General features: G+C 55.5%; 1 protein-coding gene across 3 annotated transcripts in view; it reads right to left on the minus strand.

The window, feature by feature from the left end:
- Nucleotides 1-7,840, minus strand: part of PITPNM3 (PITPNM family member 3) — a 101,872-nt gene extending 94,032 nt beyond the window's left edge. For all 3 annotated transcript variants that reach the window (XM_016931368.4, XM_054670774.2, XM_054670773.2), the window contains exon 1: nt 7,726-7,840. In XM_016931368.4, the coding sequence (XP_016786857.2) occupies nt 7,726-7,747 (22 nt within the window). In that variant the 5' untranslated portion in view covers nt 7,748-7,840. The remainder of the gene's footprint in view (nt 1-7,725) is intronic.
- Nucleotides 7,841-14,870: the final 7,030 nt, after the last annotated feature.

Consider the following 14,870-nt stretch of genomic DNA (forward strand, 5'->3'; position numbering starts at 1 on the left):
AGCTCACAGTCCCACATCCTGCACACCTAGGTCTCTCCCCAAGGAGGGCAGGAGTGCAGGACGTGACGTGCTCTGCAAATACCCAGAGCCAAACAAACACGGTGTCAGCAGCAGACAGCTCAGAAGAGGCCTCTCAGATCCACCAGAACTCAACGCCCCTCCCAGACAGAGCCCAACGCGTTTCTATTTTTGCTTTCAACCCTTGTTTGGCATCCCTGCTACCAGCTAACAGACGGTTACTTCCCCTCCTTCCAGAAGAATGGGTCATCTGGGGAGAGGAACACCTCGTCTCTGGCCTCCCATGTCCCAGGTCTTCTAATAAACAGGCTGACCCTCCCAAAGAGAGAGGAGGCTCCCAACACCCCCAGGAACCTTCCCCTGGTAAGTGGTTCACTCCAAGCTGTCCTGCTCACCAGCCCTGGAGAAGAGCTTCTCCAGGACACCTAGAGAGAGCAGCTTCACAAAACCTGAGACGCCTGCTTTCCAGAGGCAGATGCAACCCCCCGCAGCCCCTTGCCAGCCCTGGCCACACGGACTACACCCCATGGAGCCCCAAATTCACTCACACTGTGCCAACTCCAGCCACAGACTGAACCCCAACATGCCACACCCTGCACCCCATCTCTAGCCTCAAATCAAGCACTGACAGTGACCACACAGGCTTCCAGCCTGGCCCAATCTGAGCTGTGGCCCCATGAACGTGTGAGCCTCACAAATCCAGCCCTAGGAGAGCCTGGAGGAAGCAGGTTGGCTGTGTGGGGCCCCAGTGCTGGGACCCAGCTCCCACCCCAGAGTCATGGACAGAGGAGGCTTCTGCCCCCTGTCTACCCTTGCCACACACGCACCCTGTGGGGGCTGGTGGCCACACAGCTGTGCAGGCCTCCACAGGCACACGTGGGACCCTGGAGGTGGCATTTACCTCCGGAGTGACTCACTAAGCCTCCTATTCCATTTGCAAAAGGGGGTGCAATTTAGCATTTTCTTTCTCTTTAGAAAACAGGAATTTTAAAAGAGAGAGAGTGGAGAGAGATTTGAGGGAGTGGGTGGGGAGCTCAGATCTCATTTGATTTCCAATATACATTCTCTCCTCCCCCCTCCCACACCGAGCCCTTCCCCTGGGGACCCTGGCCACCCCCTTCCGGGCTCCTGGCTGCAGACCTGGTGATGGCCTGCCAGGAGGCACGTGCTCTCCACGTCCATGTCCTCAGCTCCCCATGGATTGACTGACCCTCAAGTCTGGGAGGATCAATGCAAGGTCAGAGTTGAGAGGGGGCAAGGCCTCTTCAGGACACAGTAAAACCCACAGCCAGGGAGGCTCTCTCCAAAAAGGAGAGAGCAGTGTTGGAGCTGGAAAGAGCCTGAAGCTCATCTTGACCCCCAAACTCTTCCCTTTCACTTTTACAGATAAGGAAACTGAGGCCCAAAGAGGGCAGTTCAAGGTCAACCAGTGCCAAAGCCAGGGCTCTCCTTCGTTAGACAAGCTAGCTCCCAGGAATATTGACTCCAACAGTAGAAGAGACATAAGCTCTAATCCCAGCTTTGCCTCTAACTTTATGTGTGATTCTAGCCCTAGATATTTAACCCTACTGGGCCTCAGTGTCTCATTCATAAAATGGGAATAACATTGGCTCTACCTCAGAGATGCTGTTGAGCCATTGGACAGAAAAGCATGCTGACAGCTGCTATAGGATCTGAGCCAAATGGGTCCCAGCATGCGAACTCCCGATCCTAGGATCTCAGAATTCCTGGAAGGCAGCTGGGTCCTACCAGGAAGTCCCCAGTCCCTAAAGCCTCCATGGTCTCTGAAAGTTCACACTCTGTCCTTGAAAGGGGAAAGGATGCCGGATCTCAGAGAGGGACCCTTGACTGAAAGGGTCTGGTCTCTGTCTCCCAACCTGCTTAACAGGTAGAACAGGAGAACCAGGCCACCTCCAGCCATGAAGTCTCATAACATATGAAGATGTATGTGAGAAAACATCACAGCTTCTGGCCAATCTGACCCAGACATGGCCCAGGCAAGTGGCTGGGGCAGGGACACTGTCCAGCCATGTCCTTGTATTCTGTGTCCTGCCACACTGGACTTCCAAACACAGGTCAAGTCACAGAGGCCTCAAATGGGGGATAAGGGGTTCCAGGCCCAGGATCACAGGCTTGAGGTGGAACCTCTCTGTTTGAGCTGCACCATCCTTGGCTCAAACAAGGACACCACAGCCAGAACTGAGAGGCAACAAACGTCTCAGGCTGGGACCTGCCAGGTCTGCTGCTGGGATAGGTGATTTCACAGAGGTCGGTGTATTTGCATAGGAATGTGAGGCACATCCAAGTTCCAGCACACCCCAGACTGCAGGAAAGCTTTTGAAAAGCCTGGAGTCTGGCCAGGCACAGTGGCTCACACCTGTAATCCCAGCACTTTGGGAGGCCAAGGCAGGCGGATCACGAGGTCAGGAGATCGAGACCATCCTGGCTAACACGGTGAAACCCCGTGTCTACTAAAAATACAAAAAATTAGCCGGGCATGGTGGCAGTCACCTGTAGTCCCAGCTACTCAGGAGGCTGAGGCGGGAGAATGGTGTGAACCCGGGAGGTGGAGCTTGCCGTGAGCTGAGCTGAGATCGCGCCACTGCACCCCAGCTCCGGCGACAGAGCGAGACTCCGTCTCAAAAAAAAAAAAGAAAAAAAAAAAGAAAAGCCTGGAGTCTGGACACTGGTGTCTGATTTGACCATATTTGACCATAATCTTCCCATTGGGGACCTTGGGTTTACCATCTCCTTGCAGGATGCAATGCCCGTCCCAAGATACACAGTAGAGTAATCAGTGCCCTAGGCCTGGGAGTTTCTCAGAGTCATGCCTCAAATCCTCTGGCACCTCCCCCAAAGATTTAAGAATCCCAGCGTTGTCCAGGTATGATGGCTCATGCCTGTAATTCCAGCACTTTGGGAAGCCAAAGCAGGAAGGATTACTTGAGGCCCAGAGTTTGAGACCAGCCTGGGCAACGTAATGAGACCCCCATCTCTATGAAAAAAAAAGTATTAAAAAAAAATTTTTTTTTTTAATCTGCGCTAGTCCCCTTTCCAAGCTTCCAGATGTTTCCTCCTCTGAGTGATCCAGCCACTAGTCACTGCCCCTGGGAGCCACAGAGTAAGGGGCCCAGGAGAAGTCTGGCTTTGGGAGGATGTGAGAGCACACACCCCACTCCAGGAGGACCCCAAAGGAGGCTGACTCAGCAGAGCAAGGTCCAAACTCTGGAAACCCAGGCTCTGCCGTCACCTTCTTCTGTGACGTTGGCCAAATACCTACCTCTCATGGGCCCTCAGCGACCCATTGTTAACGAGGACTTGGAACATGAGTATCGAAATGTTCCCTCCCATCCTAACACCGTAGGATCAGTACTTTACTGACTCAAATTACTAGGTTTGCCACATGGAAGCCTGCCAGCTACACCCCTCAGAGCAGAGGCTAACACCTGAGAGGAGAATAAACTGGTTCCTCCAGCCCGGGAGGCCCAACCCTGTGGCCTCGGCTCTGTCTCTGCAGATATTCCTGCCCCAGCCTGAGAGGTGCCAAGACCCTCTAGGCTGTTCACTCTGCTCCTGCCTAACCTGGGGACCTGGCCCCCACCCCCTACCCTCATTCTCTCAGTGGGAAAGAGGGGCAGCCTGTTGGGGTGCAGAGGGAGGGGCACAGGGAGGTAGACAGGAAGGGAGGGGCAGTGTGGCTGGCAGGAGTCAGAATCAACCCTTCCCAACAAAGGCAGCTCCACCAGGCTGGCCTCTCTCCAGCTTCCCAGGAGCCCTGGCGTCCCAGCCAGAGGGATCTGTCGAAACACAGTGCCAAGTCTTACCCCGGCACTCCTGTCTTCATGCTCTTTGGAATTCCTTTTAGCCCTCTGCATTCTTCCGCTCCAGCCAGGTTTCTTTACTTTTGGGCACTTCCTACCCACCTTCCACCCCTACCCATAGCAGTCCTTCCACACTTACACATGTGCCTCTTCCTTTCCATCCTCCTAGCCTTTGTTCAAGCCACTACCCCCACCTGGAAGCCGGCCCCTGGCCACCTTTCTTTTTCTTTTTTTTCTTTTTTTTTTTTTTTTTGAGACAGAGTCTCGCTCTGTAGCCCAGGCTGGAGTGCAATGGCACAATCTCGGCTCACTGCAAGCTCTGACTCCTGGGTTCATGCCATTCTCTCGCCTCAGCCTCTCAAGTAGCTGGGACTACAGGCGCCCACCATCACGCCTGGCTAATTTTGTTTTTGTATTTTTAGTAGAGACGGGGTTTCACCGTGTTAGCCAGGATGGTCTCGATCTCCTGACCTCGTGATCTGCCCGCCTCGGCGCCCCAAAGTGCTGGGATTACAGGCACGAACCACCGCACCGAGCCCCTGGCCACCTTTCTATCCAAACTGTGCTAGCCTTTAGGGCCCATCTCCCAGAGAAACCCAGCCTTCACTGTCTGTCTCAAGCCACTCACTGGCCTCTCTGCTCCATGGGGAGCTCTGTACTGTAAATTGTCCCTCCTACACAGAGCTTCTGAATCCTCCCCACCCCTGCCCTCACCTCCCTGTTGCTGGTTAGACTGGGGCCACCATAAATGATGCCTGTCTGTGTAACTGAAATCTCCCCTAGAGATTGAGAACTGGTAATAACCCATCTGGATTCACCTTCTGAAGATCTATCTCATCCTCTCTGGGCCCCGATAACAATTTCTCTTGTACCTGGATTCTCCTGGCAGTGTGAGAGTCCTTTCACTGCCTCCTTTTAGCTCTTGTCCGACACAAGCCATGCCACAAATCTGGCACAGCCATGACCTGCTGCTCAGGCTGTGCACTGCACAACTCCAGGGGTATTATTCACTAGACCACATGTGATGACCTAAAGTCAGGTACCATGGCAGCCCTGGGGCCCAAAGCTCTGCCTTTTCTCTCCGTGGGTGATCTACTGGCCAGATTTTAAAGGGAACATCTCACAGGTCATGGTGCAGACCCCTCATTCACAGGCCGGGTGCCATAGCCTCCACTCCTGGCCTTCAGCAGCCCTTTGTTCCTGTGTCACCCCACCCCGCCCCACTCCGCCAGAGTGAAGGCCTGATCATTCCTGCCCATCAGTCTGCCCATCCGAGGCAGGTGGTACTGAACAGCCACCCCGCTCTCTATGTTCTCCTTGGGCCTCAGTTTCCCCAGCTGTGAAGAAAGAGATGGGTTCCTGATCTCCAAGGGCTCCCTCTGTTCTGAAGCTCACCAATCTATTCTTCACAGATGTTGCCAATGGGGAATATGTGATTCTCATACACACATTACTGTGTGTTGTTTTTGATTCGGTAGGCTTAGGAGCATCAAGAAGAGAAGGGAGACCAGGCACAGTGCCTCACACCTGTAATCCCATCACTTTGGGAGGCTGAGGCAGGCAGATCATTTGAGGTCAGGAGTTCAAAACCAGCCTGGCCAACACGGTGAAACCTTCGTCTCTACTAAAAATACAAAAATTAGCCGGGTGTGGTGGTATGTATCTGTAGTCCCAGTTACTTGGGAGGCTGAGGCAGGAGAATCGCCTCAGCCCGGGAGGCGGAGGTTGCAGTGAGCCGAGATCAAGCCATGCCCTCCAGCCTGGGAGACAGACCGAGACTCCATCTCAAAAAAAAAAAAAAAAAAAAAAAAGAAGAAGAGAAGGGACATTTACAAAATGCAGAGGAGCCTGGGAGAGCTGAGCTGAGAAGGGAGAGGTAACCAGACTCCTTGGGATGACTGCTGAGTGTGGGGAGCAGGAGCCCAGGCACTGGATCCACAGACACGGGGAATCTGTGTTGCCTCGAGGGAAAAGGCCAAGCGTGAAATTGCAGCAGAAAAAAACCAAAATGTTAGAACAGCACAAGGCATTGATGCTCAGAGCAGGGCAGTTTTTCCACCTGTCACTGGAACAAATTCCCACAGACTCTCAGCCCAGGGACCAAAGGACCCACAGGCTAAGGCAGAGGGACTGAGACTGGCACCCCCATTTGGTAAGGGGGTGACCTATCAGGGCAGTGACAGAGAGAGTCCTTCGAGTCCAATAGACCTGGCTGTGAGTCCAGGCTCTGCCCAGACCCTCTGAGCCACCTTGAGGCTGCTATTTCTCTGAGTATCTGTTTCTAGATGTTTTAAAAGTGGGAGAGTCGCATTTCCTCGCTCCCAGGATCACGGTACAGTAAAGAGCTTAGCACTCTGCCTAATACATAGAACAAGCAGCAAATGTTCACTGCTGTTGCGATGACAGTGCCCTGGCAGGTGACCTGTGCTCAAGGCGTCCCAGTGCACACACACACTCACACACACACAGGGTAGGGCAGCAGATGGGACACACGCCCTGCCACGGGCCATTTTAAGGAGTCAGGGTGGGTGAGGACCCAGGCATGGTGGAGGAAAGAGGGAGGCAAGAAGCCTTTTTCAGCCTCCTTGGTGTCATCTCACAGTGCCTCCCTCAGGAGGGGAAAAGGGAGGGGAGTGAGAAGGCTGTTTAGCTGTGTTCCATACTGGCTGTGCCTCACACAACCGGCCCCACCCCGACAGGACTCCCTGGGGACAGAACGGGAGTGCATTCTCAGGCACCTAAATCTTACAGGCTCAGTGCCTGCACAGGGAGACGGGTCCGCAGCCCAGGGTCCCAGGCAGCTTTCGGGCTTGGGGGTGGATTGACACACAGCCCGATGGTATTCACGCCCAGTGTGCATACGGGTGAATTCACACCCATTCCTTCACTGTCGCGCCCGGTCCTGGGGGACGGCATGGCACCAGCCAACGTCACGGGTTGGGTGTGAGTTCATGGTAGATTCTCACACGCCAGCCTCACAAGAGGCACTGCCGAGACCAGGCTTGCTGCCGCCTACTGTATGGCCGGCCCTGTGGGCACAGCTGTCCTCCACCCGCCTCCCAAGGCACCATCAGGCCCAGAATGTGCCCGATGAGTCACGGGCCTGGGTCTCCCCAGCATGGGCGCAGCAGGGGGGCTGAGTCCGCCTGAGCCCCGGTGCCCAGCTCAGGGTCTGGCACAGAGGAGATGCTAGTGAATGAACGTCGGGCTGGATGAATGAACGAATGACTAATGCCCGCTCCCTCAAACCACAGGCTACACCGTCTGAGCCTGGAGGAGGGCAGAGCCCACGGGACCCCAGAAGAGGCCTCCGCAGCTGAGGCTTTGCGTCCCAGGGTCGATGGGGGAGGGGGCGGGGCGGCCAGCAGCCGGCGCGGCACGGGGCTCCCCTCCTTCCCGAGAAGGAATCTGGGTCTCTGGACTGAGCTGGTGACGGGGGCTGGGGCGGGGGGTTGTGGCGTCCTGGATGGAGAGAGCTGCAGGAGCAGGGGGCGCGTCCCGGTTTGCGTTGGGGTGTGGGACGAAGCGGCGGCCGCGGGACATCCCCTTCGGTGGCGAAGCCCGGGTCTGCCCGGGGCCTCCGCGGGGTGCAGAGGGCTCCCAACGGCGGGACTGGCCCGGGGCGCCGCAGACCTGGCCCTTTCCGGCGGGGCCGTGGAGAAGGGGACGCGGTGTCCCGCGAGGTGACCGGGGGCGCAGGAAGGACGGGGGGCGCGCGGAGCCCCCTCTCCACGCGCGGGAGGTCCAGCCCCGCTACCGCCCCCTACGCCCTCCCGGGACCTCCGCCCACCTGCGCGAGGGGTTCACCTGGGCCGGCGGCCCCTCCTCTAGACGCGCGAGTCCCTCCCCCGGGCCCCGGCCCTGCCCTCCCCGCGCCCGCCCTCACCTGCACGGCCCGCCTTGGCCATGTCCCGGGCGGCGGGCTCCGGCGGCGCTACCCGCGCTCCTCGCGCCTCCCGGGCCCGGCCCCGACCGCCTCCGGCCCCGAACGGACTCCGAGCGCCGCGCCCGCGCCCCCGCCCCGCTCGCCTCGGCTGCCGCCACCGCAGCCGCCGCCGCCTCGCCGCTCCCTCCCGCTCCCTTAAAGGCGCCGAGCGGCGGCCGCGCCCCCCCCCCCACCCCCCGCGCCGCCGGGGAGGGACTGACGAAGGAAGGCGCCCAATGCCGCCCCCGCGGGCCCGCACCCCCGCCCCGGGCCGCGGCCGCCGCGCTCCAGCCCGCTCCGCTCCGGCCCGCGCGGCCACCGCAGCGCGCGAGGGGCGGCAGCCCAGGGGCTCAGAGACGCGGAGACAGCCCGAGACACTGCGGGCCAGAGACGGGGCCCTGGACTGAGAGAGGGGTGCACAGACTATTAGACAGCGCTGGAGAGAGACGCTCCTAGGGCCAGAACGCCGAGGTGTAGGGAGAGAGAGAGAGAAATTCAGAGGAGACCAGAGACCCAGAGCCCGGCTCCGGGAGAGACGGACAGAGGGAGCAGAGAGAGGAAGGAGGACAGGGATCCAGGGAGGCCCCCACGAAGTCAAGAGGAAAGTCGCTCTGGGATCAGAGACAAGAGAGGGACCCCCTTCATCAGCCCCCGCTCCAGGGGTTCTGGATCATTTATGGCGTCTGACCTAACCTCAAAAGAGAAAGGATTCCCGTGATTTTAACCCTCAAGGGATAAGTAAAACACTTGCACATCCACCTGGGGTTCTAGGCTGGAGCAGGCTTTGTGGACCCCAGCGGCCTGGTGGTGAGCAGTACCCGCCTTCCACTTCCTAAATCGGGATGCAGAGATTCTAGTGGACAAGCCTTGTGGGCCGGGGAGATATGGGTTATGACTTCTGTTTAGGGGCAGCAGGGATCCACAGTCCAGCCCCAAAAGAGAGCAGGAGATGGCCAATTGTATTTGGCGGTGCCTGAGAGGTAGCAACCCTCCACTGAGAGGGTGCCCTGCCTCCCCCAGGAATTGGTAAGGCTGAAGCCCAGTTACCATCTGTAGAGCCAGGCACCCAACCCACCCTGTCCCACTCCACTTAACAGGGAAAAGGTCAACTGGAGAATTCCATCCATGGTCCAGGCTCCAGGGTCCTGCAAGCTCCTCTATGGAAACAGGGCACACATGGGGTTAGATGGGGGCTCTCAGTCCAGTGCCTTCTCTGGGGCTTTGACTCCATTCACAAGATTCCTGCTAAGCAGTCCTCCAGCTCCTGGTTGGTTACCTCCAAGGACAGGAAGCTCAGTATCTTAAGTGAGAGTTCTTCCTTTTATTAATTTTTTTTTTTTTTTTTTTTTTTTTTTTTTTTTTGGCTAGTGCTGGCCTTAAGAATGTTCTTACTCGTTTGAGCTGAAATCTACAACCCGCATGTCCCATCCATGAGTTCTGCTCTGCCTTCCGACACCTCACCCGACAAAACCAGGGCTTCCCAAGGCCTTCTACCCAAACTCCCTAGTATGGATTCACCCAGGGAGAACAACCATCCACGTTTGCCAGAGCTCAGCTCCCAGGAAACCAATGAGTCCCAAGAGCTCTGGATCCCAGAGCCAGATGACAGCACCAACTCCAACAGATGTAGAATTTCAGAAGCTCTGGGCTCCTGAATCCAACGCTGTTCACCAGCACCTGCCATTGGTCACCAGCTGGGAGAGCAGGAATGGACCCTGCAGCCTTTCCCCACTATGAGAATGGGACTGGGGATGAGAATAGCAAGGACTATTGATTGAACAGGCGGTATTTACCCTCATGTACTCTCTCAGCTACATTGCGTTATCCTCAGCATACACATAAGGAAGTGGGGGCTAAGAAAGTTCGGTGCTTGTGGTCATGGAGGATCAATTTCAGGCCCCTGTGCTTTGTCTACTGGGCCTCACTGGCCTCACCCTTCCCTGAGGTGTTTCAGAGGCCTGATAGCCTGGACAATGTCCAGGCTTGGCCACCTGGTCTGTAGGTGTGAGTGGTCACGCAGGAGACAGAACGCTGGCTGCAGAAGAAGCAATGCGCCTGCCACAGAGGGGACACGCCTGGGCCTGAGCTCCTCCCTAGCCCTGGCTCAAAGTAGCAGCAGTGACCAGAGGGCATCAAGGGCCCTCCTGCTTCTGGGCACAGCTTCACGTTGTGTTTGTGTGTGTGCCTGGGTATGTGTGCATGGGGTGTATGTGTGTGTGCTTAGGGATGCATGCATGGGTGTGTGTAGGCACACTCGTACACACAGACACAGGCAAACACCTGCTGACAGATGCTCCCTGGGTGGGCACCCAGACCCCTTCCCCTCCCACCACTTAGTCCTCACAAACCCTAAACTAGTCACCCAGGAGGGCCTGGGTGGAGCGGTTAAGGGGAGGTGCCAAGTTGATGGGAGTTTCAGAACTCATCTCTCCAGACCACTCCACACCCCATTTCTCAGATGGGAAGACAGTGAGCCAGATCTGTCCCCTGAAAACCATGACTCAGAGGCCCAGATCCATGGTTCCCCTCTTTAAGCCTTCACCCCAGCCTCTGTCTGCCCCCAAGGCAGCCCCTGAAGGCACTGACTGTTACCAGCTGCCAAGGAAGTTCCAGCCCAGCCTTCTGACAGAGCAAACACATCAGAACTCAAGGCCATTAGATTAACTGGTGGGAGTTAACTTCCTGCGTCAGAAGAATTGTCCTTAATTGAAGAAAGGGATAACTAGCAATTTAGCCACGCTGACCTCTGCTGCCTGGAGGAAAGAGAGGCAGGAGCCAGCCAGGGCCTATGGGGCCTCCCAGCTCCCAGTTACCAGAGTTACTGTGCCAGGAGACCAGATCAAATCCCTTCTCTGAGACCTGGCACCCAGGCCCTTTCCTCTGACCACAGCTTGTTCTGCTCCTGCCTTCACAGTGGCCAGCTGCTCCCAGGCCCAGGCAAGCATCTAGCCCAGAGAACCAGTAAAAATGAGCAGGGGCCCATCCTGTCAATGGCTGTGGAGGACGTGTGCAGAGATGTGGACAGGTTGGAGAGCTCCAGGTGGGTAGGGAGTGGGAGCTGGCTGCAAGACAACTCCTCGACATGGCAGACCCCAGGCCTGGCTATCCAGCCTGGACAGCTGGTGTCAGCACTTGGAAAGCTAAGTGACAGTTCCTAGGAGCCAACATGGCCCCCCTGAAAGCTAGTCATGCCAGGCAAAGCTCATTTCCTATTTGGACACGGTTATAATGACTAGTGGAGTTGGGCATCGCTGTGCCTTCTGGGCCTGGGTTGGGGCACGGCTGCTGCCCAGCTCTCTGACGGTAACTTTGTAAACAACAAAGGGAGTCAGGAGCAAGAAGATAGCCTGGTCAAGTGGCTTACCCCGGTCCACTCCCTGATGGGCTCCAGTGGAGGGAGCCTCCACCTCCCTCCAGGACTTGAGCCATGTCAAGCATCTCAGCGCAAGTGCTCACAACAGAGAATAAGCTGCGTAAGAAGGACGCTGCTCATGCAGACTGGACAGATGCACGGCCATTCACCATGGCCTTGACGAGCTGGGACCACGGGCCAAACCCACTCACCATGGCCTTGACAAACTGGAACCATGGGCCAAAGCCAAGAGGATGACATGAACATGGACAAGCAAGTGGGGCCATCCTCCCAGGCCAAACACAAACACCCAGCTAGGAGTGTTCACTCCCACTTGTAAATTTCCACAGCCCCTTTTGTCCTTGAGTCTCACTCCCTGGCCAATATCACATCACTATGTCTCACCTGGACCACTGGAAGCACCTCTTCCTGATGTGTTTCCCAGCCTATGTACCCTTCTTCACCCCCTCCTTTCTGGTTCCTATGCTTTAAAGTGTCATGGTTGCTGTCCACTGCCATGGGAACCACCCCTAATCATAAAAGTAGTCCCAGACACAGTTGCTCTTCCTTGGAGTCTTACAGAATTGCTCTGAGAGTAGCTGGTTTCTTCTCACCGTCTCCTCCTTGCCCCAGGATGCCCCCAGTTCCACCCAGCAGCCAGAACACTGAGTGGAACATGCCCTTCCATCCAGAACTACTCTTCTCCTCGTCCTCCTCCTCCTCTTCCTCCTCTTCCTCCTCCTCCTCTTCCTCCTCCTCCTCTTCCTCCTCCTCCTCATTCTCTTCCTTCTCCTCCTCTTCCTCCTCCTTCTCCTCTTCCTCCTCCTTCTCCTCTTCCTCCTCCTTCTCCTCTTCCTCCTCCTTCTCCTCTTCCTCCTCCTTCTCCTCTTCCTCCTCCTTCTCCTCTTCCTCCTCCTTCTCCTCTTCCTCCTCCTAGTCCTCCTCCTCTTCCTCCTCCTCCTTCTCTTCTTCCTCCTCTTCTTCTTCCTCCTCCTCCCCTCCTTTTCCTCCTCTTTCTTCTCCTCTTCCTCCTCCTCCGCCCCTCCTCTTCCTCCTTCTCCTCATCCTCCTTCCTCCTCTTCCTCCTTTTCCTCCTCCTCCTCCCCTCTTCCTCCTCTTCCTCTTCCTCCTCCCCTCCTCCTCCCCTCTTCCTCCCCTCCTCGTCTTCCTCCTCCTTCTCTTAATTCTCCCCTCCTCCTCCTTTCTCCTCCTTCTCCTCTTCATTCTCCCCTCCCCCTTCTCTTCCTCCTCCTTCTCCCTTCTTCTGCCTCTTCCTCCTTCTCCTCTTCTTTCTCCCCTCCTCCTCCTCTTCCTCCTTCTCCTCCCCTCCTCCTCCTCTTCCTCTTCCTCCTCCTCTTCCTCTTCCTCCTCCTCCCCTTCTCTTCCCCTTCCTCCTCCTCCTCCCATCCTCTTCCTCTTCCTCCACCTTTTCCTTTTCCCTGCTGCTGGCTGTGGCTTATCTAGTGTGTGCTTCTTTTTTTTTTTTTTTTTTTTTTGAGATGGAGTCCCACTCTGTCACCCAGGCTGGAGTGCAGGGGCACAATCGCGGCTCACTGCAACCTCCACATCTGGGGTTCAAGCGATTCTTCTGCCCCAGCCTCTTGAGTAGCTGGGACTAGACACCCAGCTAATGTTTGTATTTTTAGTAGAGACAGGGTTTCACCATGTTGGGCCAGGTTGGTCTTGAACTCCTGACCTCAAGTGATCTGCCTGCCTCTGCCTCCCAAAGTGCTGGGATTACAGGTGTGAGCCACCGTGCCCAGCCAATCTAGTGTGTGCTTCTACCTTCGACCCCAAGAAGGGCTAGGACCTCCCTGTCTTAATCCCCTCTGGTAAGTCCCATTCTCAGCAGTTACGTTGACAGCTGTGGCTTCACCCTCAAGGCAGATGCTGTAAAGAAGGCACTGGTCACCACCGTCTTATGTGTGATTTCCTGCAGGGGCAGGAAGATTCCCTTAAGGTTAACACATGACCTTTTAGGTGAGCCCCAGACCCCCATGTGTAAGGACCCCCCTACCCAAGACAGACCCCCCACGGAGCAGACCAAGCAAAATGTTCTGTCTTTACATGAGACTGCATTCCCCCTTTATTCTCACCACAGTGGGTGGCAAAATCTAGAAAACATACATGTGCGTGTTTCCGCTGTGTTTTCAAAACATGTCTGGAGACATCTGCAGAATCTGTTGAACTGGACCTCATCAGATTATTTATTTATTTTTTATTTTTTAATTTGAGACAGAGTCTCGCTCTGTCACCCAGGCTAGAGTACAGTGGCCCCATCTCAGCTCACTGCAACCTCCGCCTCTCAGGTTCAAGCAATTCTCCAGCCTCAGCCTCCTGAGTAGCTGAGATTACAGGCACAAGCCACCATACCCAGCTAATTTTTGTATTTTTAGTAGAGATGGGGTTTCACCATGTTGGCCAGGCTGGTCTCGAACTCCTGACCTCAAGTGATCTACCCGCCTCAGCCTCCCATGTTGGGATTACAGGCGTGAGCCACCACGCCTGGCCCAGCTTTTTATTTGAGATGCTGAAATAAGTTGAGGCCCAAGCCTGGATTGCGTTTTCTCAGTTGCTGTTTAGCTTGCTTTTGCCTTATTGAATGGGGTGTGCTGGTAGATGGGATTTTGGAGAGGGGATCTGGAGAGGCTGAGGGGTGGTTGAGTAGAGGCAAGGAGAAATCTAGCAGCTGCCGTAAGGAGAGGAATTATGAGGAAAGAGCTTAATCAGGCTGCCCAATAGGTTCTGCTGTGGAGCCCTCCTATCTGCCCCCGAAAATGTCAGCAACAATTTATCTCGCTCACAAAGCTTTGGCAGTTGGATCTGCGTTTTGCGCTTGTTTGCTGTCAAGACTTGAGATTGGCCCCAAGCAAGCCCAGTTGTCTTCAAGTTACACTTAGACCAAATTAAAATTAGAAACTGGGTGAAAATCTAAAACTCTCTGCAGGATGGGCTCTTTGTGTCTGCATTCCTGCAAATTCCCATCAGCACTGGGTGCCGAGGAACAAGCAAATCCAGAGGCTCTGACCTCAGCCGTGTCCCTCCCCTGCCCCAGCCTCACACACAATATTGTTTGTTCCTGACAGATCCCAAAACTCAGAAAATCAAATACAGTGGTAGATGATAAGGCAGACAGATCAAGGGGGGAAAGCTGCCTGATTACTAACAAAACAGTGTTGGACAAGGGCAGAAAATCACAATCAGATCATGTAAAATGATGATTTTAATAGAAGGTGGCCGGGCACTGTGGCTCACGCCTGTAATCCCAGAACTTTGGGAGGCCGAGGTGGGCGGATCACGAGGTCAGGAGTTCAAGACCAGCCTGGCCAACATGGTGAAACCCCGCCTCTATTAAAAATACAAAAATTAGCTGGGTGTGGTGGCGGGTGCCTGTAGTCCCAGCTACTTGGGAGGCTGAGGCAGGAGAATCGCTTGAACCTGGGAGAAGGAGGTTGCAGTGAGCCAAGATCGTGCCACTGCACTCCAGCCTGGGCGACAGAGCGAGACTCTGTCTCAAAAAAAAAAAAAAAAAAAAAAAAAAAGATGGTGCCTTTCTCTGCATCTGGTTTACTATCTCCACGTCTATGGTGCTTGCACCTTTGCCTTGGCTACAGGTTTCCTTTCAGGCTCTGCTTCTCTCCGAGGTCCTCACTCTGGAGCCCATTGTTTTGGTTCCAGCTGTGGCTGTGCTATCCAGGTCCCACAGAAACCAACATGGCGGTGTCAGAAGATCCCGTGGGATCACCTGGATCCA

Source organism: Pan troglodytes, chromosome 19, assembly GCF_028858775.2.
Source record: "Pan troglodytes isolate AG18354 chromosome 19, NHGRI_mPanTro3-v2.0_pri, whole genome shotgun sequence".
Classification (NCBI taxonomy): Eukaryota; Metazoa; Chordata; class Mammalia; order Primates; family Hominidae; genus Pan; species Pan troglodytes.